General features: G+C 46.3%; 1 protein-coding gene across 2 annotated transcripts in view; it reads right to left on the minus strand.

Annotated features, from left to right (window-relative positions):
- The window catches only part of LOC147256632 (low-density lipoprotein receptor-related protein 1-like), an 83,833-nt gene that overhangs the window by 26,264 nt on the left and 31,590 nt on the right, over positions 1-25,979 (minus strand). For both annotated transcript variants that reach the window (XM_086214806.1, XM_086214805.1), the window contains exons 4-33: positions 24,465-24,584; positions 24,131-24,259; positions 23,789-24,049; positions 16,654-16,816; positions 15,222-15,444; positions 13,721-13,910; positions 13,465-13,608; positions 13,119-13,355; positions 12,479-12,659; positions 11,992-12,214; positions 11,707-11,896; positions 11,502-11,624; positions 11,054-11,194; positions 10,623-10,748; positions 9,526-9,642; positions 9,360-9,440; positions 9,103-9,270; positions 8,000-8,182; positions 7,225-7,422; positions 6,844-7,089; positions 6,336-6,533; positions 4,818-5,022; positions 4,441-4,605; positions 3,946-4,190; positions 3,070-3,201; positions 1,523-1,750; positions 1,224-1,398; positions 512-606; positions 254-403; positions 26-166 (exon numbers count right to left, since the gene is read on the minus strand). In XM_086214806.1, coding sequence (XP_086070932.1) covers positions 26-166; positions 254-403; positions 512-606; positions 1,224-1,398; positions 1,523-1,750; positions 3,070-3,201; positions 3,946-4,190; positions 4,441-4,605; positions 4,818-5,022; positions 6,336-6,533; positions 6,844-7,089; positions 7,225-7,422; positions 8,000-8,182; positions 9,103-9,270; positions 9,360-9,440; positions 9,526-9,642; positions 10,623-10,748; positions 11,054-11,194; positions 11,502-11,624; positions 11,707-11,896; positions 11,992-12,214; positions 12,479-12,659; positions 13,119-13,355; positions 13,465-13,608; positions 13,721-13,910; positions 15,222-15,444; positions 16,654-16,816; positions 23,789-24,049; positions 24,131-24,259; positions 24,465-24,584 — 5,178 coding nt within the window. The remainder of the gene's footprint in view (positions 1-25; positions 167-253; positions 404-511; positions 607-1,223; positions 1,399-1,522; positions 1,751-3,069; positions 3,202-3,945; positions 4,191-4,440; positions 4,606-4,817; positions 5,023-6,335; positions 6,534-6,843; positions 7,090-7,224; positions 7,423-7,999; positions 8,183-9,102; positions 9,271-9,359; positions 9,441-9,525; positions 9,643-10,622; positions 10,749-11,053; positions 11,195-11,501; positions 11,625-11,706; positions 11,897-11,991; positions 12,215-12,478; positions 12,660-13,118; positions 13,356-13,464; positions 13,609-13,720; positions 13,911-15,221; positions 15,445-16,653; positions 16,817-23,788; positions 24,050-24,130; positions 24,260-24,464; positions 24,585-25,979) is intronic.

The following is a 25,979-nucleotide window of genomic DNA, read 5'->3' on the forward strand; positions in this document are numbered from 1 at the left end:
CACATCCTCCGTTTACGTTCCCTACCTTTCTGAACATCCTCATCGTAGATTCTCATGTGCATCATAGGGGAGGTGTTGTTTCTCAAAACCTTCCAGCTTCCTCCGTCCTTCTTGTCACACGTTCCTATCTGGTCAGACGCCTGGTCCGCCCACCACAGCTTGTCTCCTACAGTGACGGAAATCAATTCATGTCTTTGTGCTTTTGCCCTTTAACACCAACTCTGAGATTAAAAAGATTCAACTGTAATCTTACCCATAATAGCGAGTGCAGTAGCCTTGGTCAGTTTGCCTTTCACACCCTCCAGGATCTCCAGTTTAGATCCGTCCAGCTGACAGCGACTAATGGTGCCGTTTCCTGAGCTGATCCAGTACAGTTGCTCTTTTTCAAAGTCAATAGAGAGACCTGGGCAGGAAGAACAAAAACGCTACCGTACAGATACATCTAACAAAGGAGAAACAGAGATCCGGTATTATCTAATAATTGATGCTGGTAGACGGTTGAACTTCTCACCTACTGGTCCTTTCTGATTGGTGAAGAGTGTGGTACGGTTGCTGCCATCCATGTTGGCCATGCTTATGTTGTCACCATCAGTCCAGTACAGCTTCCTGAGGAGGGGTACGACAAATATGAGACGTGAGGAGGAGCGGAGAAGTTTCTGGAGATGAACGCCCCGTCATACACACACACAGACACACAGACACACACGCAAAGACACACAACTGGAGCAGCACATGAAGAAACACTAGTGGGTCGGATAGAGACAGCAGCCAGGGGATGACGGGCCTCAAAAACCCTCCGCAAAGTGTATTCTTTGGCGTTGCACTTGTGTTTATGGTAGTGCTGCATGAGTTGGTGGCGAAGTCATTTTGCAATTATTATATATAATATTGCAATTGTGAGATAATAAACAATTGGTATCATGAGTTTATTTGCTTGGTTAACAAAAAAATTCACAGAATTTACCGATCATTTTACCATAAAAATACAAAAACAAGCATTAGCATAGGGCAGTTTTGAATGGTTTTCCAAATTAAATAAAAGTTAGAACAAAGAAAAAAACAATTTCTGTAGTAGTAAAATTATAATAGCATTTTTTTCAAGGCAAATATTGCAGTTCAATTAACAGTGCAGCACTATTTTATGGATTTAAAGTTACATACGGTTTATAAGGAATTAAGAAGTTAGAGAACAGTGTAATCTGTGAATCCAAGTCCACACCCACCCCAGTAGAGGGTGCAGCACCAGGCAGTGGGGCTTGTCTAATCCTTGGATGACTGCATTCTTGAAGGACCCATCCAGTCTGGCAACATTGATCTGCTTCTTATTGGCATCATAGCTGGTCCAGAAAAGGTTCCTGGACACCCAGTCCACTGCCAGCCCGTGAGCATTGGGGAGATCTAAACAGCGTTACAGAGTCAGGATTGCCTGGTCGTGCCAATGTTTTCAAAGCATATTAAATGAAATAAAAAGAAAATCTGCTCAAAGTTGGACAAACACAATCCTGAGCACATCATCTCTTACCAGCAGAAACTACAGTTTCCACTCCTGTGCCATTGATGAAAGCTCTCTTGATGGTCTGAGTTCGGACGTCTGACCAGTAGATTCGATGCTCCACAGCATCATAGTCCACCACCGTCACGTTGTCGATGTCGGGCACAGTGAAGGAGATGATGTAGTTGTAGTAGGGGTTGTCGATGTCCACACCCCGGATTTCAATCTGACGAGCATAAAGAAGGAACTTGCGGGACTCTAGAAAATAAAAAGACAAGATTTTCATTATTAGCACGTTTTTACAAATTCTATCCACGTTGTCAACAAATGAAGGGAGGGAGGGTTAACAGGCATCTTCTTCTGACTGATTTCTGTCGCTTTTCCCAGCAAGATGAAACATCTTCAGCTATTCAGCACAGGCTTTAAAATCCTAATCTGTCAGTTTTTTGTTTTTTTTTTAACTGTGATGAGATGAATCACAGGAGATAGAAAAGAATAAGACTTGAGAGCTTAAATATCATTAATGTGAACATCTGTGGAGGCAGTGAAGCTTTTTCCAGACGCACACGTTTGCTCCCACTATCCTCAGGTGCTTCAAATGGAAAAAGTTTACGGTCCTTCTCACTGTGTTAGGTACAAAATGAGGGTGGGGGCAGCTGAATCACATTACACAGAGACTCCAGAGTACTGCATGGATATAGAGTTGCATTCCTGCAGCACTTTTGGAAAAACAATCAACGCAACAGGCCCAGAGATATCAGATTTATTCCACACATTCTTCTTCCTCGTCAAAACCTGGGGCCTACATTACCCACATCAACCCAACGCGTGGGGCAGCCAATCATCTTCGGCCCCAAATAAAGGCCAAGTGACATCGCTTACACAATGATGACATCAATCGTTTAAAACCCTGGAGCCCTCAAACAAGAATTCTAATAAACGAAAGCTGGTTTAAAATCAGAGACTCTCTGCTCTTAATAACAAATTCATCCGCGATAATCCAATTAACGTCACATCTCGAAGAACTATCATGAACCCCACTGATGAAATCACACTGCAATAACCGAACCCTTCAATACAAAACTGGTCTTTCATGTGGAATTGAAATGCAAATAAAAATGAAGACGACCGCGGCACAAACAGGGGAAATGTAATTTGAACTTCTGTCACAAGAGATGAAGCTAATGACTCTGATGCTCATTCGTCCTGTGGCAGCCATGACAGCTGCGACAAAAGATTCCCGCAACCAAAGAGGCTCCGTCTTCCTCTGCGAGAACATGAATAATACATGACAAAACCGGGGATTCCTGCTCCATTTGTGGAGGTTCAGGTAAAAGAATAGAGGTCACTGGGACAGTGCACACCTCCGCCAAGGTGACCTCAGCCACGATCGCTACGTTGAAGAGACCTGCCCCCATATTTTATGGGTTCTTAATTGCCCCACACTAAACCCCCTCACTAAGTTCAGCCTCATATTTCAGGAGTAATCCCTGTAACAGCCAAACAGATGAAAACATGAGCTCCTCGCTGGCCGTGAGAGAGTGTGTGCAAGTGTCCCTATCAGTATCGGTTATTACCTTTGCAGGTGCGTTTGTCAGGCTGCAGCTTCATGAGGTGAGGGCAGGCACAGGAGAAGGTCTGGTTGAAGTTGATGAGACAAAGGTGGGAGCAAGGTCCTTTCCCATCGCTGGTGGCACACGGGTTGGGTGCTGGTTGTTGGTAAGAAGAGAGAAACTCATATAAAAACAGAGGATGCAGAGAAACACGCCATCATCTTCTCCATCTCCATCAATGGGCTCATGACCACACGAGACCTGTCAACACAGCTTGTTTCCTCCTCACTGTCACGGCCGTCGGTTAAAGCTGTCAATCAACACTTCTGTGAGATCTCCCTTTTCCTGCCAACAATTACGGGGCCCAGTATCTCTCTGCTGTCCATAAACTGTTGGGAACTCATAGCCGCGAGCTACTGCACATCAACTTGACAGATTGGTGACAGCGCACTGCACAACACTTCTGACAATCCCGCTTCAATCACGTGCGTTTGTGGGATCAACACATGACATTTCAGAGTGTTATTTGTACCCTGCCGGTGGGAAATGCTAAAAAAGCAAGGTGACTTTTTTTTTTTTTATCAACGAAGCAGCGGGAGGTGTGAGGAGACAACGCGTCTCACAGCTCGAAAAGGTCAGCTGTCTTTGGGATAAAGGAGCTGTTAATCAGCACAGTCAACGATGAACTGTGAGTTTGTCTCTTTCGAGTTAAAGGCCAAGTGAGTCAGCCATGTTGACAGGTCAGGGTCAATTTAGGTTCTTGATGGCCGTGAGTGTGTGTGTGTGTGTGTGTGTGTGTGTGTGTGTGTGCGTGCGTGTGTGTGTGCGTGCGTGTGTGTGTGTACGTGTATGTGCGCGCGCATGTGTGTGTGTGTGCGTGTGCGTGTGCGTGTAACCTACCCTGGGGTTGTCTAGACGGGTGATAGACCTGCAGGTCAAACGGCTGCGTGTTTGTGCGCTGGACGACAGTAACATTGTGTCCGGTCCATTTGTTGGCTTTGGCCAGCGTGTTAGTCCTCCAGTCGGTCCAGTAGACCTCCCCACCATACATGGTAACAGCAAAGGGGTGAGACAAATACTCATGACCCCGTAGAACCTCAATCAGCCCAGAACCGTCGTACATAGCAGAGTAGATGGCGTCTGACCTAGAGAGGGGCAGAGGGATGGCGTTAACGTGACAGATGACGTCTGTGTCCAAGTGAGGGTTAGTCATGAGACTGTACTGTGGATGTCATCTCTAAGTACAACTGCATGTATAATAAACAAATGTGTGATGTCAAGCAAAGGAGAACAAAAGACTGAGTGAGTGGGTGACGTGATGTGTTTGTGTGTTAGTGTGCGGATGCGGTGCAGTGAGAGCGCTCTCTATATTCACACACTCCAGGCAGAAGCTACCTGGCATCGATCCAGACAATGCGTCTTTCCATGTAGTCGACGGTGAGTCCGTTGGGCCAGCCCCCGTTGCCCGTCTCTCTGTGGATGGTCCGGCGGCCTTCGCCACTCATAGATGCTGCCTCAATCCTGGGCAGACTCGCGTCCCAGTCCGTCCAAAACAGGATGCTGCCAACAGAAAATAATATGCTTGAGTTGGGATTTCCACCAATGTAATGTGAGGGCATGTCACAAAAACCAGTGGAAGGAAATGTATTCTTCATTTAGACTTTGCTGGCCATAAAATTAATAGGAAATTGTATGCAAGATTTAAAAAAATACATCCGCTTTTTAAAAGAGGGCCATTACAACATGTGACTCCCTCAGTCAATGCTTCTCACCCATCACGTGGGTCCAGAGCGATGGCTCGAGGGTGCTCCACCTCCCCGGCCAGCAGGGTTGTCCTCATGGTCCCATCCAGTCTGGCCACCTCAATCTGGTCCAGGTTGCTCTCCACCCAGTAGATGTTTCCTGCAATCCAGTCGACAGCCAGACCCTCTGGAGTGGCAAGTCCATACTGGATCACAACCTCGAAACTCGTCAGGGCTACCAGGGACACACAGAGACGGTTGACTTCTCGTACCACAGTCGTAGCGTTTGTGCTGAAGCTGACTCCTAGCATGGCCCGCGTCACGGTGAATCTCCAGCGGGGACATCATGTAAATATCATGACAAAGATCCCTGACACACAGTAAATTGTTTAAAATTCTTTGCTCTTATGGAATCCATCAGCGAGTGGCATGCACTGCTGCTCTGTTTGTTAGTGCAGATTTGAACAGAGCTACCCCCCCCCACCCTTCCACCCCCCCCCCCTTTTAAGAAAACAAGCATCAAACGCCAGATCACCCTTTCTTTTCATTATTTCCCAGAAACAACTGGCTCTCATGCATACTAAGTGCAGAACCAGAATGTGTGATCATCTCTGGCTGAGGGTTATTAGACGAACTCTTCACAAGGCCTTCCAGTGGTGCTGTAATTAGAGGGAGAGGGAGTTTGCTGAAAGGAATTCTGGAGTTATTGCTGGCTTTCTGTGCGAGTCTGAAGGGATATCTTTATTTCTTTGTCTCGCGCTACTGCAGTGTAGGCCAACAACTTTGAAGATGTTGAAGTGGTTTCAACACCAAGCAGCAGGGGCTGATCTATGAGTTGGTCATGTCTCTGTTCAGGCGCCCTGTTTAATAGTGAAGTTAGAGGGCTGGGAACTGGAGCTGCAGTGTGTGGTGCCTCCTACGCTAGATCAGTGTTCTGGCTGCAGTCACGCACAGCGAGTACTGAGACAAATGGGAAGAGACAAAGCCTTCCGTGTGCCCCCTAAGTGCTGTGCTGGGAACACAACCTTGATTGGCAAGGAGACCTGGGGTTTCAGAGGAAGAGAGGCCAGACATGACCTGAAAGATTTATTCAGGGTCACAGACCGCCACTGCTGACCACAGATTCTTTTTAAAAACATTTGGCTCTGGGAAATTACCATGTTTACTCATTCAGGAAAATTCAATTTTTGAGAAATGTACAGTCAAAACCATAAACAGCGTTTTCTATCTTAAATAGAACATGACCTCAGGGAATGCTACCCTCATTAGCGAAACTGAAGAAAATCATAAATGCAGCACTTAAGGTTTACAAACCAAATTCTACAGGTATACTAAATCAAAAAGAACAAAATGGAGACACATTAACTAAAAAGCATGTTCAAAGGAGTACCAGGAATGGAGGCAGCAGTGATAAAAGTCTCCCTTTTAATATCGTGTGTCACGATGCTGTGAATTTCGTATCTTCACATAGAATCAGGTTGAGCTGGTCGATATTTGCGCTCATGTATCTTTCCAACCTGAAACCTCAGAAAGCTGCAGCTAACTCACCGCCATTGTCAGACAGTTTCCCTCGATAGATCTTGTCCTCCACCACGTCAGTCCAGTACAGGGTGCTCTGGTTGAGGTGGAAGTCCAGGGCGATGGTGTTTCTCAGTCCTGGAACCAGGACACTGAACTCTCCCTTGTGAAGCTCAATCCTTCTGATCTCATGGCGGTTAGAGAATATGATGAAAGGCTTGAAGGGATCTGATGGCAAAGAAAGGATACCAGGCTCAACACAGTCAACTTTATCTTTTAAGTCCAAATTCTCACATCCTCTTGCTGGTCTTGGATCCCATCCCGTCACAGCTGCATTGTGATGCCTCGTCTAATCTGTCCCTTCCGGAAAAAACGAAGAACTGACGGATGCATTTCTTTCTTTTTTTGTGTGTGGTGTTTGCTCACTTTTGGCTCAGTTTCAACACTGCGATACATTAAATACTGTAAATACATATCAGCACTAACACACCACTGATGCCAGGAGCAAATACTTCACTTTGAAGGAGTAACTCCTCACCGATGCTTTTACAGCTCTCCATGTCAGACTCCAGCTCCCAACCTTCATAGCAGGAACACTTGACGCTGGATTTCTCCTGCTCACACTTCTGGCTACACTTGAGGTGTTTAGCACAGAAGCTCTGAATCTGGCAGGTCTTGTTGTCAGCTCCGAGCTCCATGCCCAGGGGACAAGAGCACATGAAGCCCTCCCCAGGAATGATGCTGCAGTTGTGACTACAACCACCATTATCCAGTGAGCACAAGTCTGCAGAAAAGATGCACAGATGACAAGTGTTGGAATAAGCAGAGAGAGCAGGGAGCTGATCAGGTAAAATCATCTGTGGATGAATTTACGCTCTTGTATGTGCAGAAGTGTTTGTGCGTGTGAAAGCTGTCGTACCGCAGAGCTTCTCATCAGAGCCATCTGGACAGTCGTCCGTGCCATCACACAGCTTCTCAGCAGGAAGACAGATCGAGTCGTTGGTAGCACACACGTGATGAGACAGCTTACACACTAGCGCCTCGCAGTTGTCCTCATCTGAGTTGTCTTCACAGTCACTGTCACCATCGCACACCCAGGCCTTGCTGATGCAGCGAGCTGACAAGATCACATGATATCAACCTCCAGCTTGTGTCCATTACTTACCCTTAATAAATCATACAGGTGTCAGCTGTCGGGTCACAGGGGTGTGAAAAATTTGGGGGGGGGGGGTGTAATAACTAAAATAAAAATCTCAGCAGTGTGAAGCTTTCACTTTTGAGATGAACGTGGTGAATGTTGAAAAGTTCTGCAGCCTTTTATAAAATGCAGTCGAGGCAGCTGGAGAGTCCAAAATAGAAAAAGCTTGCAGCATCTAATTCTACGTACCGCAAATGACAGGCAACCGCAATAAATCCTTCCTCTTCAGATTCAATTTGCTAAAAATGACATGAGCCACAAGCAACAGTAGCAACTGCATGGCTGAAGTAGTCATTACATCACCAGACTTCAGGATCAGCAGTTTCATGGGAACATGTGATCTTTTCTGCTGTGACTCTGCATTTAGGGATTCACTTCTTCATCTTCGTTATTGCTGAATAAAATCATATTTACACCAACAAGGCAACACTACATCCATCAGTGACATCATCCATAACTTCTCCACCTTTGAATTCCAGGACTGGAGCCTCCATACCTGAGTCTCTGCAGCTGAACTTGACTGCTGGGTCACACATGTGGGTGACGCCCTCGCAGTTGCTCTCATCACTCAGGTCCATGCAGTCGGTGTCACCGTCGCAGCGCCAGCGCATGGGAATGCACAAACCGTCCATACGACACTGGAACTCATCGACATGGCAGCCGCCCGGAGGACGAGTGGCTGGAAAGAAAAGAGACAGAAAAAGTGTAGCCAGAAACGTAGCCAGAAACGGATACGGGGTGTGTAGTTTAGTCAAGCATAAACAGGTGTCGCAACCAGAGACTGACAGATGCACAAACCACAAGCATTTGGCCAAAAAAACTCAAGGCAAGTTGGCATTAATTGAAGTGTAGATCTGCAGCTGGCATACTATGTTAACCACCTGACTCTGAGTCAAGTCAAACAGTTAAAGTACACACACACACACTGATATGATGTCCCAGGAAGATTAGAGGGCTGAAGTTGCTTCGTGGCAAAGGTCAGAGTTCAGCACAGCTAAAAGACTCTGACCTGAGAACTGAGAACTAGAATCTACAGGAAGAGAAAGCGATGTTATTGCTTTTATATTTCTGGTAATGACCTCAAGACGGCAGGCAAAGAGATCTCACAAACACACACACACACACACACGCAGATTGCTCATTAAACCAACAGGTCACGCTGGGCCCTGTTTTTGCTTGCTGAGACTTGACAGCAGTTGGCTGGGTTTCTGCATGGATCAACCAGTCCATTAAACATTAGAACACACACAGCGCACAGTAGCTTATGTTTCTAGGTGGACCAACTGCTGACAAAAGTGTACAACACTGTTCTATGACGCTGCCTGGGTCGTTATCATGAGCGGTTAACCACCAAATGTTTCTAAGCAGCACAACATGGCCCTTTTCAGTTTTAGAAATTAAAATTCATAATTCACATCTGTATCATTTACACAACACCACAGAAACCATTTAACATGGAGGATTTGCTGTAAATGATGACTAACAGCTAGAGAGCAAGCACAGGCCTGCAGCGTGGGGGAAGATCCCAGCATCACTGTGACAAACTCTGTTGTAAACAGCAACTCATAAACACCGACAGGTTTCAGTCCTGAGGCTTACCCTGATTAGTACAGTTGGCATGAGTCTCGTCACTGTAGTCACCACAGTCGTTGTCGCCATCGCACGTCCAGTATTCTGGGATGCAGCGGCCACTGTTACATTTAAACTGGACACTGGAGCAGGAGTGACTGCAGCCTGCTTCATCGCTGTTATCCCCACAGTCGTTGTCTGTCCATGAGCACACACGTGATGGGTCAGGGACTGAATCGCTTTAGAATGCAGCTTCATTGTAGTTGAAAGAAAGTGAGGACGCTCACCGTTGTCACAGCGCCAGTTAATGTTGATACAGCGGCCATTCGCACATGTGAACTGGGTGAGAGGGAAGCAGGTCGGGTAGGCTGGGAGAGGGAACAAGAGCGTAAGGCATCGTATTTGTGCATTAAAGCTAAATTGTGCGAAAAAGCAACAATGTGAAAGACGCACCACATGAGTCGGGTTCATCGGAGCGGTCTCCACAGTCATCATCCAGGTCACACGTCCAAGAGATGGGGATGCAGCGCCCGCTGGCGCAAGGGTACTGGTTTGGTGGGCATGTGCGAGCTGGCAGGAAACAGGTTGGTGATGTAAAACAGTCCTCTTTTCTCTCTCAGTGTCTCTGCCTCAACATTCATACTTGCAGTACCACAATCCTCAAAGCTCTAAAAAGACTCTTCCGGGACTGCGGATGCCTTTTTGAACTTAGGATGTCCAACATCTACCCACATCCAAACTCCACTCTAAAAACTCAGAATTTTATGGCTGTTTGCTTGTTGCCTGGTGGAAGGGTGTGACAAAGCATAAACTCCTATTTAGTATTAAAAGCTATCATGATGTTTGCAGTGCTGCATTATTTTTATCCTTTTATTGCAATTAAATCAGAGCAAAGTTGGAAGCAGTAGTCATGCAGACACAGTATCTGTAAACCCTTTTTTTATCGTTTCTAACTCCAACTGTATGACGTCGCAAACCCAGAGACAAATGTGTTTACAGTCTTAGAGTTACAGCTCTACTTGGAATGTCTCAGAGACCAACACTTGACAGGCTGGTGACCCTCCTGCAGCCATACCTCATCTACCACAATGACTGCAATAATTCTAAATCAAAACAGAAGTGAGAGTGCCTTCCTGACTGATAGCCTGGTGATTTTCTGTTTTCACGCACCATTTCTCTCTCAATCTCATCCTACACACTTCCTCTTACTTACACTTTCATTTTCTTGTAAATGAGAATCCCCACATAAAAGCCCTGTTATTTGCCTTCCTGCTCACACAAACCTAAATGATAATTTTATGGTGATTTGTTTTGAATACTTATCACTTAACAAGACCGACGAATCCCATGATGATAAATATCTGCTCCAATTTCCTGTTCACGACACATGTTGGTTATTTTTGGGGGGGGGGGGGGGGGGCACTTCCACAGACAGATTAACTCTCCAAAAAAAAACTCAACTGGAGCAAAAAAAAATAAACCTCTTAGCAACAACATGATTAGTGTTGGTCTGGTTGAAATTTCTCCAGGTTTCAAAGGTTTATCTGTACCGGAGCAGGTGGTGTTGGACTCGTCCTCGTCGTTCCCGCAGTCGTTGTCCCCGTCACACAGCCATCGCAGGGGGATGCAGCGGTTGTTCTGGCACTTGAATCGGTCAGCTGGGCAGGTGTGCTGGTCTTATGGGAGACAGCAGGAACACTTTTACACAGCACATTTTACTACAGTTTTCTGTGTTTTATATCACGTTCAACCTGCTAAATACTCCTGTAAACAAGTAGACATGTCACTTCAAATCAAGTGTCAAAAAGAAAATATGAGCAGCTGGCCGGTGAAATTACAACCATATCACACTTCATGGAAAGAGACAATCTTGGAAACTGCATTTTGCGCTCAGTCGGTTTGGCTTCGCTAAGACCCATTAACAAGGTTTTGTTTATTCATGTGTTGCTGTGTAACCATGACAATGACATGGCACACTTACGGCAGAGCTCCGGGGCCTCATCACTGTTGTCCAGACAATCGTTGTCCCCGTCACACTTCCAGCGCTCTTGGATGCAACGGTTGTTCTTGCAGGCAAACTCGCCGGGCTGGCACTGGGGCGGGGGCACGTAGGAGGGGTTGGCTGAGGATGACATCAGGGATAGGAGCAGAAACAGATGGGCCATTGAGACCGCAGCTACACACCACAACTTAGCTAAACTTTCTGGTGGCTATGTCAGCTTTTGTCCCTATTAAAGCTGTTATACTATTTACGTGGGCTCTTTGAAACCTCTCCCCCCTCCAGCTTTGGCAAAGTCATTGTATAGCGCAAACACAAATGGAAAGTAAAGGCTGGAATTCTTTAACAGACTTTGCCGAGTTATAAATTTTCCTTTACATTCCAGGTTGAGCTTTGGTGAAACATTTGCGCTAGTAAAGCTGCTAAGTACCTTTACAGGTGACGTTATCGACATCCAGGATCTGATCATTAGCGCAGGCACAGGACCTGCCGTTAGGGATCGCGAGGCACAGACTGCTGCAGCCGCCATTGTTGACTCGGCACGCATTGGAGCCTTTACAAAAAGATCAAAAAGGTCATGTTGGTTTACTCTTAATTGTTCCTTTACACTCATTGCTGGACTAAAGAGGAGGTACCTTGCTGCTGCTGTGCATCATACACTCTGATCTCAAAGATAGGTGGCCTCTCATGGCGAAGCAGGGTGACTGTCTTGGTGAGTTGGTCCAGTTTGTAGATGCTGCCACCACGGTACTCATTCCAGAAGAGGAATTGTTTGTAATGGCATAGGCCAAACGCGTGGTTCAGCTCCTGCCCTTCATACACCACCTGCTCACGGAGGAGACAGAGATTACGTCTCCATGTACTGCCTGCGTAAACGGACGATCCCAAATGAGAGGGTATAGTTTGTGAGCATCACCAACCTTCCGTTCAGTCGTGTTCAGGTAAACCATTTCAATACGGTCGTAATAGGCGTCGACCCAGTACAGTATTCCCTTGGGGATATCCAGACTCAAGCCGTTGGGCCACAGCACTGTCTTGCTGGTCAGAAACACTTGATGATGGGAGCCATCCATCCAGGCTTTCTTAATCTTTCCTCTGTTACTCTCAGTGGGGTCCTCTTCCCAGTCGGTCCAGTACATCCAACTGTGAGGATGAGAGGAGAGAACAGACTGATCACAAGGCACTGAGCTGCCAAAATCTAGTTCTGATGCCGTTTGAAGGAAAATGCCGAAGGACACTCAAGTATGTCGAACACCTCCACACAGAGAAGCACACTTGACCGGAACAAGTCAGCTCACCTCACTGACACAGGCTAAACTCCACGACTCAAAACCCTTGTCACTAGATTAACAACTACAATGAAACATTCATAGGATGAATCCACACATTAATATAACAATGTCTCACCCATGCTGGGGGTCCACCACAATGGCCCGTGGGTGGCTCATCTTGCCCTCAATGAGAGTCTTGCGGGTCTGTGAGGCTTTCTCCAGCCGCGCAACGCTGATAGTCTTCTTAGGACCATCATCTGTCCAGTACAGATTACCTCCCATCCAGTCCACCGCGAGTCCTTCCACTGTGTGGATACCTGAGATAAGAGGAAGAGGAAGGGGAAGGTTTGAAAAAAAGATCTAGAAGCTGGTTGATCCAGGAGAAATGTCAAGAGAATTAAAATGATACAGAATAACTCGAGTAAAGTCTCCCCAAGTCTTTGTAGCTTCCAGGATTTGGTTTTAAAACCAAGATAATTTCTTCTTCTCCTCAACTGTACATTTCATACGGCCATATTTCTGAGCCCCCCCCCCCCAAAAGAAATCTCTCTGTTACACGAGGAGTCACCAGCCATTTCTCTTCATATGACAGGAGTTTTGCGAGGGGAGCAGTGCGTAGAGGAATCAAGCTATTCCCCCAGTCCCTCTAAGCCACAACCAGCCAGGGGAGGCATTTATGCACCAGAATGCATAGCTCCAACCCCCCCCCCCCCCCCTTGCAGACATGGCATAATAGACAAGGGAGAGGGGGGGGGGGGTCTATTTTTGATTCTTACCTTCTTTTAGTATGGTGTCTCTCTCTGTGCCGTCTATCTTCTGTCGACCAATCACGTAGCTGGTAGCATCAGCAAAGTAGATGAATTCACTGGCGGCATGAAAATCCAGGGCTCGGGGGTTCATGAGGTTCTCAATGGGAATCATGTACTCATCAGGAACTTTAGCGTTCATATCCATGCCCCTGATGATTCCAGGACGACCCTTCCCATACACCAGGAACAACTCGTGGTCTGGTTCTGGAGAAGATTACGAAAGGTCTAAGTGTAAATGTTCTCATTTCAGTCCGAAATTGTTGCAAACACCATTGCTAGATTCACGTGACTGAAGGCTCCTCTTGAAACTCACTCTTGCAGGATTTGCCGTCGCTGCCAAGACTGAATCCAAAGCGACAGCGGCAAGTGCGAGTCTTGTGGCTGTTGCTCAGCAGACAGATGTCAGAACAACCTCCAGCCTTCCCAAACTGATCCAGAGCACACGCATGGCTGCGCACTGAGAGACGACAGAGGCGGGGAGAGAAAACAACACAGTTATACAACTGAAATTACGTTAATTATGTACATGGACAGTTTGGCGGCGGAATTGAATGCCAGGCTGACTGCACCTTGAGGTTGGCGCCTCTGGTGGTACACATGCAGCGCGGCGCCCCGGTCTACCCGCGTCACCACTTGGAAGTCAGAGCTGTTGAAGCGGTTCACCCGGATCACGCTGGTTTTGGGGTTGAGATTGCCTTCGTCTGAGTTGGTGGCGTACAGGTAGTTCTCAAACACAGTCAGACCATATAGGTGCTCGATCTGAAATACAGCGAGGTGTTGCAGAAGCCATCAAAACCACTGAGGATCATCTGAGCAAATGTGAATCTGAACAGTGGAAACTGAACCTTTCCAGCTTAAAATACATGTAGACATTTTCTACAAATTAAAAAGAAATATGTGAAATGCATTCGCAGGCAAACATAGGATGATAAAGTAGGAGACAGCGTTCGTGTAAACTTGGCATGAAGCAGCATGATGGCTTCACTTCCCATCTGCTGTTTAACAGACAGAGACTTTAATTATATAAGAGTCTATTCTGTGCAGCTCTCCTCTACCGTCAGAGGGATATATGGGACGGGATCATTATCAGCCCCCCCCCCCCCCCCCCCCCCCCCATATCACCCACCTTCCTCCCACCACCACGGGCCTGATTTCATTAAGATCATTACACCACTCACTTTGAGCCAAGCTTCGCTAGAGCCAGACTAATATGTTTAGAGAGGCACTAGCCAGGAAAATCACACACTCTTTAAGTTATATCAATCTAAGTGATTAAAAGGATTTTCCCCGGGAGAGGCTGATGGTTGGTGTAGACACAGGAGGAAAACAAGACTGTATGAAAACATGGTGCGATTTAATAAATGATGATACACATTCGAAAAACAGACTTTTTGCATTCTTGAAGGTCAGAGTCAAGCTACTGCTAAAATTTCAGCACTCGGAGAAAGCTGAACATGTAGAGGCAGTTGCTCCTCGAGTCGTTCTGATCCCAACACCAGAATGCCCGAATCAGAAATGTCCCTATATAACACTGCCTAAAAAAGCAGAACTGCCAAACCACAAAACATGTTAGTCATAAAACGCTTCCCTACTTCTCTTCCATTAGTCTATCATCTCTGACTATAGGGAAAGAAATTGCCTTTGCTGTGGTAACACAGTGGCCAAAAAGCCAACACAGGAAGTTGTGCTGTGCTTTCGCAAGCAAGTATTGTTAGGAGGAAGTGATTGATGTTCAACATTAACATCACTCAGACTGAGGGGGAGGCTGCCCTGTGAGGCCCTGACCTACTCATCCGGAGCAGTTAGGGGTTCAGTATGTTACTCAAGGGCACTTGGCCGGAGCCGGCTGCTGGAAAGCCTCTCTACCTCTGAGCCATGCTGCCCTCCGCACCACTGGATCGCATCTCACTGATACACTGGATGCTTCTAAGTATATACAGATGTTAAATAGATAGTAGTGTGTGTAATAATACATGTTTGTTGAAAGCACATCTGCACCGAGAGGTCCTGAGTGCAGCCTTAGTGTGTGACTTGATTTGGGCACACGTGCGGCTGTCTATCGGCTCTCACCAGCAGGCCCTGGATGATGGTGTGCCTGTTCTTGCCCTCATAGTCCACCACCTCGATGTAGTCCAGGTACGCGTCAGCCCAGTACACCAAGCGGTTGACCAGGTCCAGTGTGATCCCGTGAGGGAAGACAATCTTACTGTCCACCAGCTTGGTGCGGTTCTGACCATCCATGTCACAACGCTCCACCCTCGGTGTGGAACCGTAGTCTGTGAAGAACACCTTCCTGTAGCAGGAGAGGGAGAGAACCAGAAGGAGGGAAGAAGGAAGAGATATTTTCATGTTCAAGAAAACGTGATGTGATGTGCAACCCAATGAAGCTGGGACACTGTAAAACATTTACAATTTGCAAGTCCTTTTCAAGCTACTTTGAAGTGAATACACTACAAAGACAAGATATATAATGTTCATATTGGTAAACTTGGTTGTTGGGTTTTTTTTTTGCCAATATTCACTCATTTTGAATTTGATGCCTGAAACACTGTTAGCGCCCAGGGTAACTTGCAAGTCTGTGAAGGCACCATTAATGCTGAAAGGTACATTCAGGATTTGGAGCAACATCTGCTGCTGTCCAAGCAACGTCTTTCTCAGGGACGTCCCTGCTTATTTCAGCAAGACGATGCCAAGCCACATTCTGCACGTGATGCAACTGTGTGGCTTCATAGTAAAGGAGTGCGGGTCCTGGACTGGCCTGCCTGCAGTCCAGACCTGCCTCCCACTGAAAATGTGTGGTGCATGATGAAGCGCAAACTACGACAACGGAAACCCCGGACTGCTGAGCAACTGAAGTTGTACATCAAGCAAGAATAGGAAGGAATTCCACATACAAAGCTTCAGCAGTCAGTGTCCTCAGTTCCCAAACGCTCGCCGAGTGCTGTTAAAAGGAAAGGTGATGTAACACCGCGGTAAACACCCCCCCCGTCCCAGCTTTTTTTGGAACATGTTTCAGGCATCAAATTTAAAATGACTGAATATTTGAAAGAAAAAAAAAACAACAACAAAGTTTAGTTTATCAGTTTGAACATGAAATATCTCGTCTTTGTAGTGTATTCCCTTTGAATATAGATTGAAAGGATTTTCAAATCATTGCATTCTGTTTTTATTCATGTTTTACACAACATCCCAACTCCATTGGAATTGAGGTTATAAGAAATACCACGGATGGGTATTAAAAGGTCATAAAATAGAGAAATGAAACTTTTGGAAAAGGAACTACATTAGATACTAGTGCGTCAGCATCCGCAACCTGAGCCAGCCATCAAGTCTCTTAGTGGCACACCAGCATCTGTCTAGTTTCCCATCCGGAAAACGTGCTTAGATTTTTGATGACCTGCTTGGTCAGCAGGTCGTCTGATCATAAGACAGCACCCCCAAGTATCGCTGAAACAGTACTGAGGCTGGTGTTAGGTCAAGAAGAGCAGAGGGAAGTACACACCCCATGGCCGGGTCCAAGGCGATGCCTTTAGGGTTGTACAGTTCTTGGTCCAGCAGGGTAACACATGTCTGGCCATTCTTGTTGCAGACAAACACCCAGTCGTCCACGTCATCCACAAAGTAGAAGTTTCCGGTCAGCCAGTCTATAGCCATCTGCTCCACATCTGAGGGACGCGAAGGAGAGGAGAACAGAAGGAAAAGGACAGAGCCATTAAGAAATCAGAAAGTACAGTCATGTAACTCTTGGGAATATTCCAGCACAGCCTCACCCTGCATGTTCCAGGCCATCTCTTCAAGAGACATTTTAAAAAATGTTTGCACTGATTTAACGAGCCTCCATCATGTTCCTGCACTGCCAGGTCTAACAGGTTGTCCATTAACAGCGAACCACTTGTCTTTGATTAAAGCAGACACGACACGGGGGACGGAGAGAACACAAAAGGTCTAAAAGTTATGGCTCACAGTTGGTTCAAATCAAGTCTCTCAGAGTTCAAGAAGAAAATCCAGCCTCCCCACTGTTGATAAGGGCACCAAAGGATCAACATTAGGCCCCCTGGTATTTACTCGCTATATAAATAGAGTTATTTATCAACCAAACACTGTCATTTATCATTCTTACAAACAAATGATAATCTCTGAGCAGACCCTCGCTGGGTTTGTCTTAGCTTTTGATCACCTCTGAGTTGTTAAGCTCAAGCCAAACCTTAGACTTAGACACCTGAGACCTCAAAGTACATAGTTTTGTTTTTGGAGGCCCACACAGGATCATTATTATTGATTTATTATTTGGTGCCATAGAAAGTCATACATTTAGCTAAACTAGCCTAATATTGCTGTCGCACCTAACTTTACAATCACCGAAAACTCGTGGGAACAGTCTGTCCTGAGTTACTTAGTCGTTTCTGACTTTTAGAGAGTAAGAAAAACAGTAAAATTCTGCAAAACACGTTTATGCTGTTCTACATGACGTCTGTTTGACCCCCTCGAAGGAAGGGGGGATTTTTAGTGTGTGTTTTGTGAGAGTGATGTTAAGGAGAATTAAATGATATTGTGATGTAATACACAACATGAACAATATTTTGAAATTCTACTGCTTGCAGAGCCGACCTAACAGGACCCCAGCAGTGAGGGTTTGAAGTTCTGGATTGTTGGACCCGCACCCAGCCCTGTATGAAGGGACCACGGACACACACACACACACACACACACAACCCCCGCCCCCACCCCACACCCACCTTCCCCCAACAATGGTAATCAGGCTGCTCAGATACGATCCAAGCAACTTCTACAACAAAGCATACACACATCTGGGCCCAATGTAGAAATCGCCCACCCCACATACCAAACACACACACACACACACACACACACACACACACACACAGCTTCAAAAGGCCAGCCCCACATGGGACCTACAGTATGCTTGGGTTACATTATAAGCAGTTGAAGAGAAAATGGGCGACTAGGAGAGCCGGGTGGTGTCTGTAGTCTGGAGAGAAAGAGAAAGAATTTACAATCAGATCTAAGAAGCTTCTGGTGCATCTCCAAGCCAGACATAATTTATGGACAGACTGCAGAGGTAGTGGCAATCTCATCCTACATGAAGTAATAAAACTAACCCTCTACAGAAGACCAGAGGGAGAGAGAACAAAAGAGTCAAGAAGTTTCATAACATTAGAAACAAGATTCTGATAACGGAGAACATTTGTTATCATACTGAGGGTTGACAGAGATACTCCCATCGGTATGACTTCCAAACACATACTCCTCTACAGAAACCCAGCTGGAGGCCTGGCTGCACAAGGCATTGATTAGCCTCATGCACAGAGTCGAGGGCTTGTTGTGCAACCCAGCGACTATGCCATTGCGTAACAACATACAACTCCTGAGATCCCGCTAGTCCCTTGACATCCTCGCCCATTCAAGCTTCTGGTAAGTGGAACTTTTGCTGGGAAACTGTGTGAACTCACTCACACTTTATTTTTGTCCAATCACTCTACCCTACCACTTCCTGCTGTTAACGCCTACCAGCTCACACTACAAGGAGGTTGTGCAAACTGAGGGGTCATGCTGGCAACAAATGGACTTTCACACAGGGAGCATGAGTATAGGCAGTCACAGTCTATTTAATTCTACAAACTAGTCACATACCAGCGGCTGGACTCTAGAGTGGCACTGCGATGCATTTCCTCTACTAGCATGTTAGCGTAAGTATTTGTGTTTGTGCACAACAGAAAAGAGTCGTCATGCTTCTGTAATCCTCCTTATGTTGAGTTCACGAGCTGTAAAAACCTCCTCGACCCTCCAGAGCAAGTTCAGCAACTGCAGTTTCCATAGGATCTGAACAAATGACCTCAATTTAAAAAGCTATTCTTCCTAACAGACATGCCACTGGCAATTCCCTCCTGCAGAAAATGATAAAGAGAGACTTTTCATTGGATAGGAACGCCTGGTGTCAGGGGTGCCTGGGAATGATTCCACCCATGACAGTCAAATAGGTCCTTCAGGTGGGAAGGGATGTGCTTTTAGGATGCAGGTGACAGCTGAGAGAATATCAGAGTAGATGACAAGCCTTTATTTTTACCAGAGGTGCATTAACATCGAGTGAAAGAAACAGAAGAATCACTTTTTAAATGAGACAGGATGATTTAAACACTTCCTCTCTATTTGATTTATTCTGAAAACGCATCAAGAACAAAGTCCAGGAAGATGGGAAGAAGGGCTGAAAGATGGACAGCAGGACCCGGGATCAAGAGCTGGTCCCTGCTGTGGAGTTCTGCTCACAGGCTGGAGAGGACAGGATGGATAGTCTCTGCTCCGCTTTTATCTCCCCGGTCAGACACACATGCAGACGGAGCAGGCCACATCTGGAACCTTCGTCTACTAATCTGCGATGCTCTCTAAAGGCTCCCAGAAGCTATAAATCACCTTGTTTGTGTGAAACCTGCGCCAAACTCTCCTCCTCCATATTCAGCCCATCCATATACATCTAAGCCGTCCCCAGGTCTGCCCACCGTATATTAACCTGAGCCCCTCTTGTTACACAACACTCACAGGGCTGACAGAGAGGCCATGCTGACAGCTGTTACATCAGCCGAATTTGTCTCTGAAAGTTCACCTTCAAGCAGAAGAAAGGCTAATGAAGATGGATGCAAAGTTCACCTGGGTCAAATATTTTAGAGCAAAGGACAATGAGTGGAAAAAACAACAACAACAAACTCCACAAATGTAGGGAGTGATTTGTCTCTCTTATCCACCTGACAGCCTTGACGGGTGACACATTAAAGGCGAAGTCCTCGCCGAGGTGCAAAGACGGCCTCTCGCTTTCTATTTGCTCCCAAGTGACTTTGGACAGTCAAACTAGCCAGCAGGCCCAACTAGACCCACAACACTCTGAACTTCAATTATCGTGAACGTCAAAGAGTTTCTGCTCCTAAAAATATACACACTTCTGACATCATTCTTCGGGGAAAAAAAGGAATTTGTTCCACGTATGTACTGGCAGCTATGGCTCAGCGTGTAGCTGCTCAGTGAGTCACAGGGACGTAGATGCACTCCGTCTTTAAATACGATGTTGCGGCAGCTGCATCCAGTGAGTTCAGGAACAGCGTGCAACCACGGAAACACTGCTCTTACAAATTGGAACTCAGTCCCTCCTTTGAGTTTTTGTCGATGTCATGTGACGGACATGTCACTCGACTACCAGGTAGTGCCCAAAGTTGTGAGTTAAATATGTGCAGCAGCACAACAGTCATCTCTCATCGTATCGTGTCTTGATACGAACCCCACTGTGAGGTCAGGGCCAATAACAACATAAAATATTTTATTTAATTTGTTATCAATACTTATTGATAATTAAGTAGTCAGACTGAAAAAAACAGCCATGCTGGTGAGGCAACCTGTTTTGTTCCTTTACTTTCCCAAGTCATCCACATCTCCCTCCGTTTTCTCACTTTACAAACTTTCTGTTGTGTTCCAAGTCGACGGCGCACACAAACCCGCTTTTTAGTCAGCAGCTTCTTGTGGCCAAAAGAAGGAGCAATTCAACAAAACTAAGGATAATCTGTTGAGCTCTTTCCTAATTGCTATTGTTGGAGTGTCTATAGATGGTAGACGCTGTTATTGGTTTATTATTCTGACCTTCGGACGGACATGAGTGGTACAGATCTTCTCCTCTGGAAGCCAATAATTTGATTTCGCAAAATGTCGAACACTTCCCTGTGAGTGTAGCAGCTTATGAGGCGTGATGACACATGCAACAAGATCCACAGCTCGTTGTGGCTTCCCTGCACAAACTATTACCTGGGGGAAACCCCGATTGTACATTTACAAACCAGGGCAAAGTCAACTGACATGTCCCAGACACAGCTCAGATTTATGGCCTTCTCCTGCCTTTCCCACTCCAAACTACGCCTTCTGACATTTCCACGGCTGCTTATTTTAGTGAAATTACATGATAAAGCTGAGCAGTAATTCTTACGAGTTTCAACGACCTCCAGGAAACACTGTGATTCACTCCACTTGACAAGGTGATCTGGGACACTTGGCTCACACATCGTCTGTAGTGTCAACAACACGGCGTCCTGAAACATCCTCCGACAAGGATGCAGCAGGGAAATGTGTCATCAGTGAAGGACACCAGGGATGTTACCTTGACAGAACGCCAAGGTTCTAAAAGATGATGAAGCAGTGGTGTAGTGCAAATGAAACTGTAGACTTTTCAGTCCGCAGTCCGTCTTACCCTGGTTGTTCGTGAAGGTGTTGCTAGCACGGTGGAAGAAAATGGCTACAGACGATCGACTCGCTCACCTGAGTTTGGCCTACATTTACAGCTGGGAAGCGAGACCAGATCGTTGGAGAGGAATGCTAATGTGTGTGTGAACCTAAACGCAATTCCCTCATTACTTTCATTGAGGTATTCATCTAAAACTGGTTTAAACTGACTGCGCTCTTTTCTGCATACATACTTCTATGCTGTGTCTGTCATTTTCTCTGTCTGGAGGGACAGACAGCAGTCCTGGACCATCAGCAGCTTCGCCCCTCTGCGTGTCACATGCGTGTCTGGTGTGTTTCAGTCACACAACATTCATAGCAAGATGTTATATATTCATATTCCTACAGTAGAAGTAAATGGAAATACAAGAGATGCAAGATGACCAGCAAAGATTCTGAGCCAGTGCGTGCGTGTGTGTGTGTGTGTGTGTGTGTGTGTGTGTGTGTGTGTGTGTGTGTGTAAGTGTGTGTTCAAGTGACCTGACTGGACAGGACCTCAGACAGCTGAAGGAATGTAGGGGCTGCTCAGGCTGACATAACCCAATGGAGGAATGTAAATACCATCTGCATGACCTCCCCCCCTCTTACACACACACACACACACACACACACACACACACACACACACACACACACACACACACACACACACACACACACACAATTTACAGCAAATCAGTACCTTGACTCTTTTCCTCTTCCACTATCATTCCCATGTCTGTTTCACATACACCCCTACCTCCATGTCCCCTGCGCCACTTCCAATGCAGTGAAGGAAAAACCCACAGCAGCGACCCAACAACAGTGAGGCGAGTGGCATTAGACTGCCCTTAATCACCAGTTCAAAGACATTCTAGGACATCGGGGTTCACTGGTCCTCTAAGCCCCGCCAGTGACAGCAGTTACACGAGCTTCATTTGAGGCGGACATGAGCCGAGACACCTCAGATCATGAAGTGGGATCCACGTCCTGCTTTCCAGCATCTACACACCCAAGCTTCTCCACTTGTTTTCCTCTCAGCTGCTGTTCCATGCCTAAGGCTCATTCCCAAGGGAACGCTTCCCATGCACGCTGCTCTGAGAACGCACGCGCACAAAGCCACACCCTGACTGTGACTTTGGTGTTTTGTCTACATTTCTGCCCTCATTCTCAGAGTGTAACGGCTGCGTCAGCCAGGCAAATAAAAACAAAATCATGTCAGCATTATATGAGTTAGTCACTCAGAAGGAAGTCCTCACATACAGTGTGTAAGTGTGTGTGCTGCCCAATTAGTTGGAGCCCATCAGTTAGGACGATAACCTAAACATGTACCGTTTTCTCCAGCACCATCTCAGGACATTTTGGACAACAGAAATGCAGAGAGCATCTTTCAGGGCTGATGTCATCACGTCAGAAGTCAAAGATGGGACGTCGATTTTACTAAAATGCATCTAGAAAGAGCAGCTCACGGGTCTGAGTAGCCACGCTCTGTCAGTCCATAAATCAAACGATGAAGGAGGCTAGTGTTTGCCCGTCAAGAACTGTGCACACTAATGCCCGCCTGCACGCCGGCAGCATTATATGTATCATATCACTGCAAGTCAGCAGCAACACACACACACACACACACACACAGACACACTGCCTCTGTGAATCAGGAGTGTGTCAGAGTGGCACTGTTCTTCAAAGACAGACCTTTAGAAAAATAAAGCTGGACTCAGCGTTTCTGCTTGGCACTTATGCTGCATGAGCTCCTTTTGGGGATGAGGCTTCACATCTTACATTTGGCTGAGGTAGAAAATGCAAATTTGACCATTTGATTCCTGAGGCAGAGAACGGACATTTCACACAGGGCGAGCTGACAACTCCAACTGATTACACGAGCGCTGTCTGTGTAGCCTTGAGGGCCGCGGACGGCTCAAAGTTTCACTACCGGCACCTTCACAATACCTTGAACTCAACACCAGATGAAAGTGACATTAATGACATTACACTTCCAGTCTCTGGTTTTAGGTTTCAGTAAACTGATAACATTTTCATGTTATGAATTGACCAAAATATGGCTCAGCTTCACTTATCAGTTTCAACACCTGACATTTTTCCTCTCAAAGCAGTTTTACAAAAAAGAAAGACCACAACTTTACTCCTTAGATATTGAAATTTGGTAATGAATGACAGGGCATCTCTCTGTACTCAACAGTATCGAAGCAATTCAGTTGATTAGATACCCAGCTCATTTATTTCAGTCTGCAGCTGTCAGTTTTGTAAGAAAAAAAAAAGAAGAGTGCCAGCAGGAAATATCATTCACGAGAACTAAAATCGTACTCATTTTCTGCCTTTCAGTTAAGATTTCCTTCGTTATTGTCAATTCAACCGCTACTCACGGTGCAGGGTGATGGAAATGTTGATGGTGCGGATGTTGGTGACGGTCTTGAGGTCGGGTATACTGGCGCATTTCAGCTGTGTGGCAGCAGGTGTGTCGCCCACGTCGATCCAGCACACCGTCTCCTCGGCATAGTTGAAGTCCATAGCCATGGTCTGCTTGGTGGCGATGGAGGGCAGTCGGGACGTGGAGCCACTCAGGGAGGTGCAGCGGATGTCATGGAGGTTAGCTATTAACAGCATGGGCAGACGATCCACTGGCTCTGGGGATGGTGACCAGGAAGGAACAGTGAACAGGAAAGCAAGGGAGAGAGACGCCAAATTGTTTGTGTGTGTATGCTCACCATTTTTGGCTTTGCAGGAGCGGTTGTCTGGCTGCAGCAGGTAGCCCTCCACACAGCTGCAGGTGTAGGAGCCCTCAGTGTTGGTGCATGTCTGGCTGCAGGTCCCATACACATTACACTCATTGAAATCTACCGGGAGAAAAATGCAAGATATATATAGAAATATGTATCCTTTATATATATATACACATTTCCAGCTCTACTGTAGGTAGCAACCCTGCATTTATCTTCTATATTGAGACAAGTGGTTTGTGGAAACTTTAGATTCCAGACGGTAAGCAGAAAAGTTTTAATTTAGTTGAGCCAGAATAAATGAGCTAAATCACCCACTCACCTTTACATGTCTTTCCATCTGCAGCGACCTCGTAGCCGTTGCCACAGTAGCACTTAGGCCCGTCATGAGTCACAGCACAGTGAAACTGGCACCCATGGGAGGAGCAGACTGGTGCTCCCTCTGCGGCAGAGACACAACAGAGAACATTAAACACTGGGGAGGCTAACAAGAACCTAATAATAGCTCTTTTAAATGTGCCACATCAGTCAGATTTGTGTGCAGATCAACTTTCTAATCATCGTCATCGTCCCAGTGCAGCATCTTCACTGGGTGATCAGATTTGTAGCTGTATCTGCATGTGTAAGAGAGCGGGGGAGGTACACGTGCATGCATGTGTATTCATCTGTGCATGTGACAGGAGGGGGTTTTAATGCGCACGCGTTAGGGGGTCTCCACCCCCAGAGGGAACTCAAGGACAGATCCTTGCAGCAGGAAGAGAGCAGGACATCCACACATCCTCTCATGTTCTCTCGTGGCTGTGCTGGAGATGCGAGTCCGAGATAGGAGCTGAATGAGTGAATGACGATGCTCTCAGTTACGTCTCTCGCTTTACAGCTAATATTGCAGCATGAATACTTGCATTACAGCTGGGTATCAATTTTAATAATTCATATGATTTTATGACTCAGAATTGATTTTCACTTGGACTTTGATATTTTCAGTCAGGAACAACAACCACGTCCCCAGGCTGAAGAAGCTAAAGAACAAATCCCAACACGGCAGCACGCACTAATGGGAAGGTGCTTGTTCTTCTTCAGTTGTCTAGAACTGGTTCAGTTCCCCGGAGTCCACTGTCCAGCGCAAAGTTTGTCTAAATTCTGAGGCGACTGAAGACGGTAGCACAACAAATTTATTCCAGCATGTCAAACAGGGACACGGTGTTGAATGGGAAAAGTGTTTAGCGCCGTGAGAAGCACGGGACGGTCAGTCAGCCCCAAAAACATCCTGGAAAAGCCAGGTAACAGCAGCTGAACTTCCTCTGACTTATCCTACACAAGTAGCAGAAAGACGTCGCAGACGTGGTGGTTTCACATCGAGGAAGATCTACAGTTGAAACGTGAAAAATATCTTTTCTAAGTTCGTTTGAAAACAGAAATCAGAAAAACGAACTGAAATGGTAACTGAGATGTTAGTTTTAGAACAGACAGCTCAGCCCTCAGTGACCAGGAGTTACATCACACACTTAAATTAGGTTTAGAGAATATTTACCAACTGTGGTCAAGTGTGACTTCACCAGGACCAGGTCTGTGGGGGTGGGGGGTCCACAGGGATCAACTGGAGGGCAACTGGACAGATACTATCGCGATGGGCACTCATTTACTGAACAATGTTCTCTTTGTCTCGACACCTCCGTCACCGCCCAGCAGAGCGTGGCCATTTCAGCAAGCTTTTATCTCTAAATAAAGATTCATGCTGACATGAAATATGACATGTGCTACTTCTCATGCTAAACTCTGGAGGACAGTCCCAGCGTTCCAGGTGCAACGGGTAAGAGTTGAGGGATAAGCCAACTGT

The sequence above is a fragment of the Aulostomus chinensis genome, chromosome 9 (assembly GCF_037954235.1).
Source record: "Aulostomus chinensis isolate RoL2024-O1b breed Wild chromosome 9, RoL_Achi_v1.0, whole genome shotgun sequence".
NCBI classification, from domain to species: domain Eukaryota; kingdom Metazoa; phylum Chordata; class Actinopteri; order Syngnathiformes; family Aulostomidae; genus Aulostomus; species Aulostomus chinensis.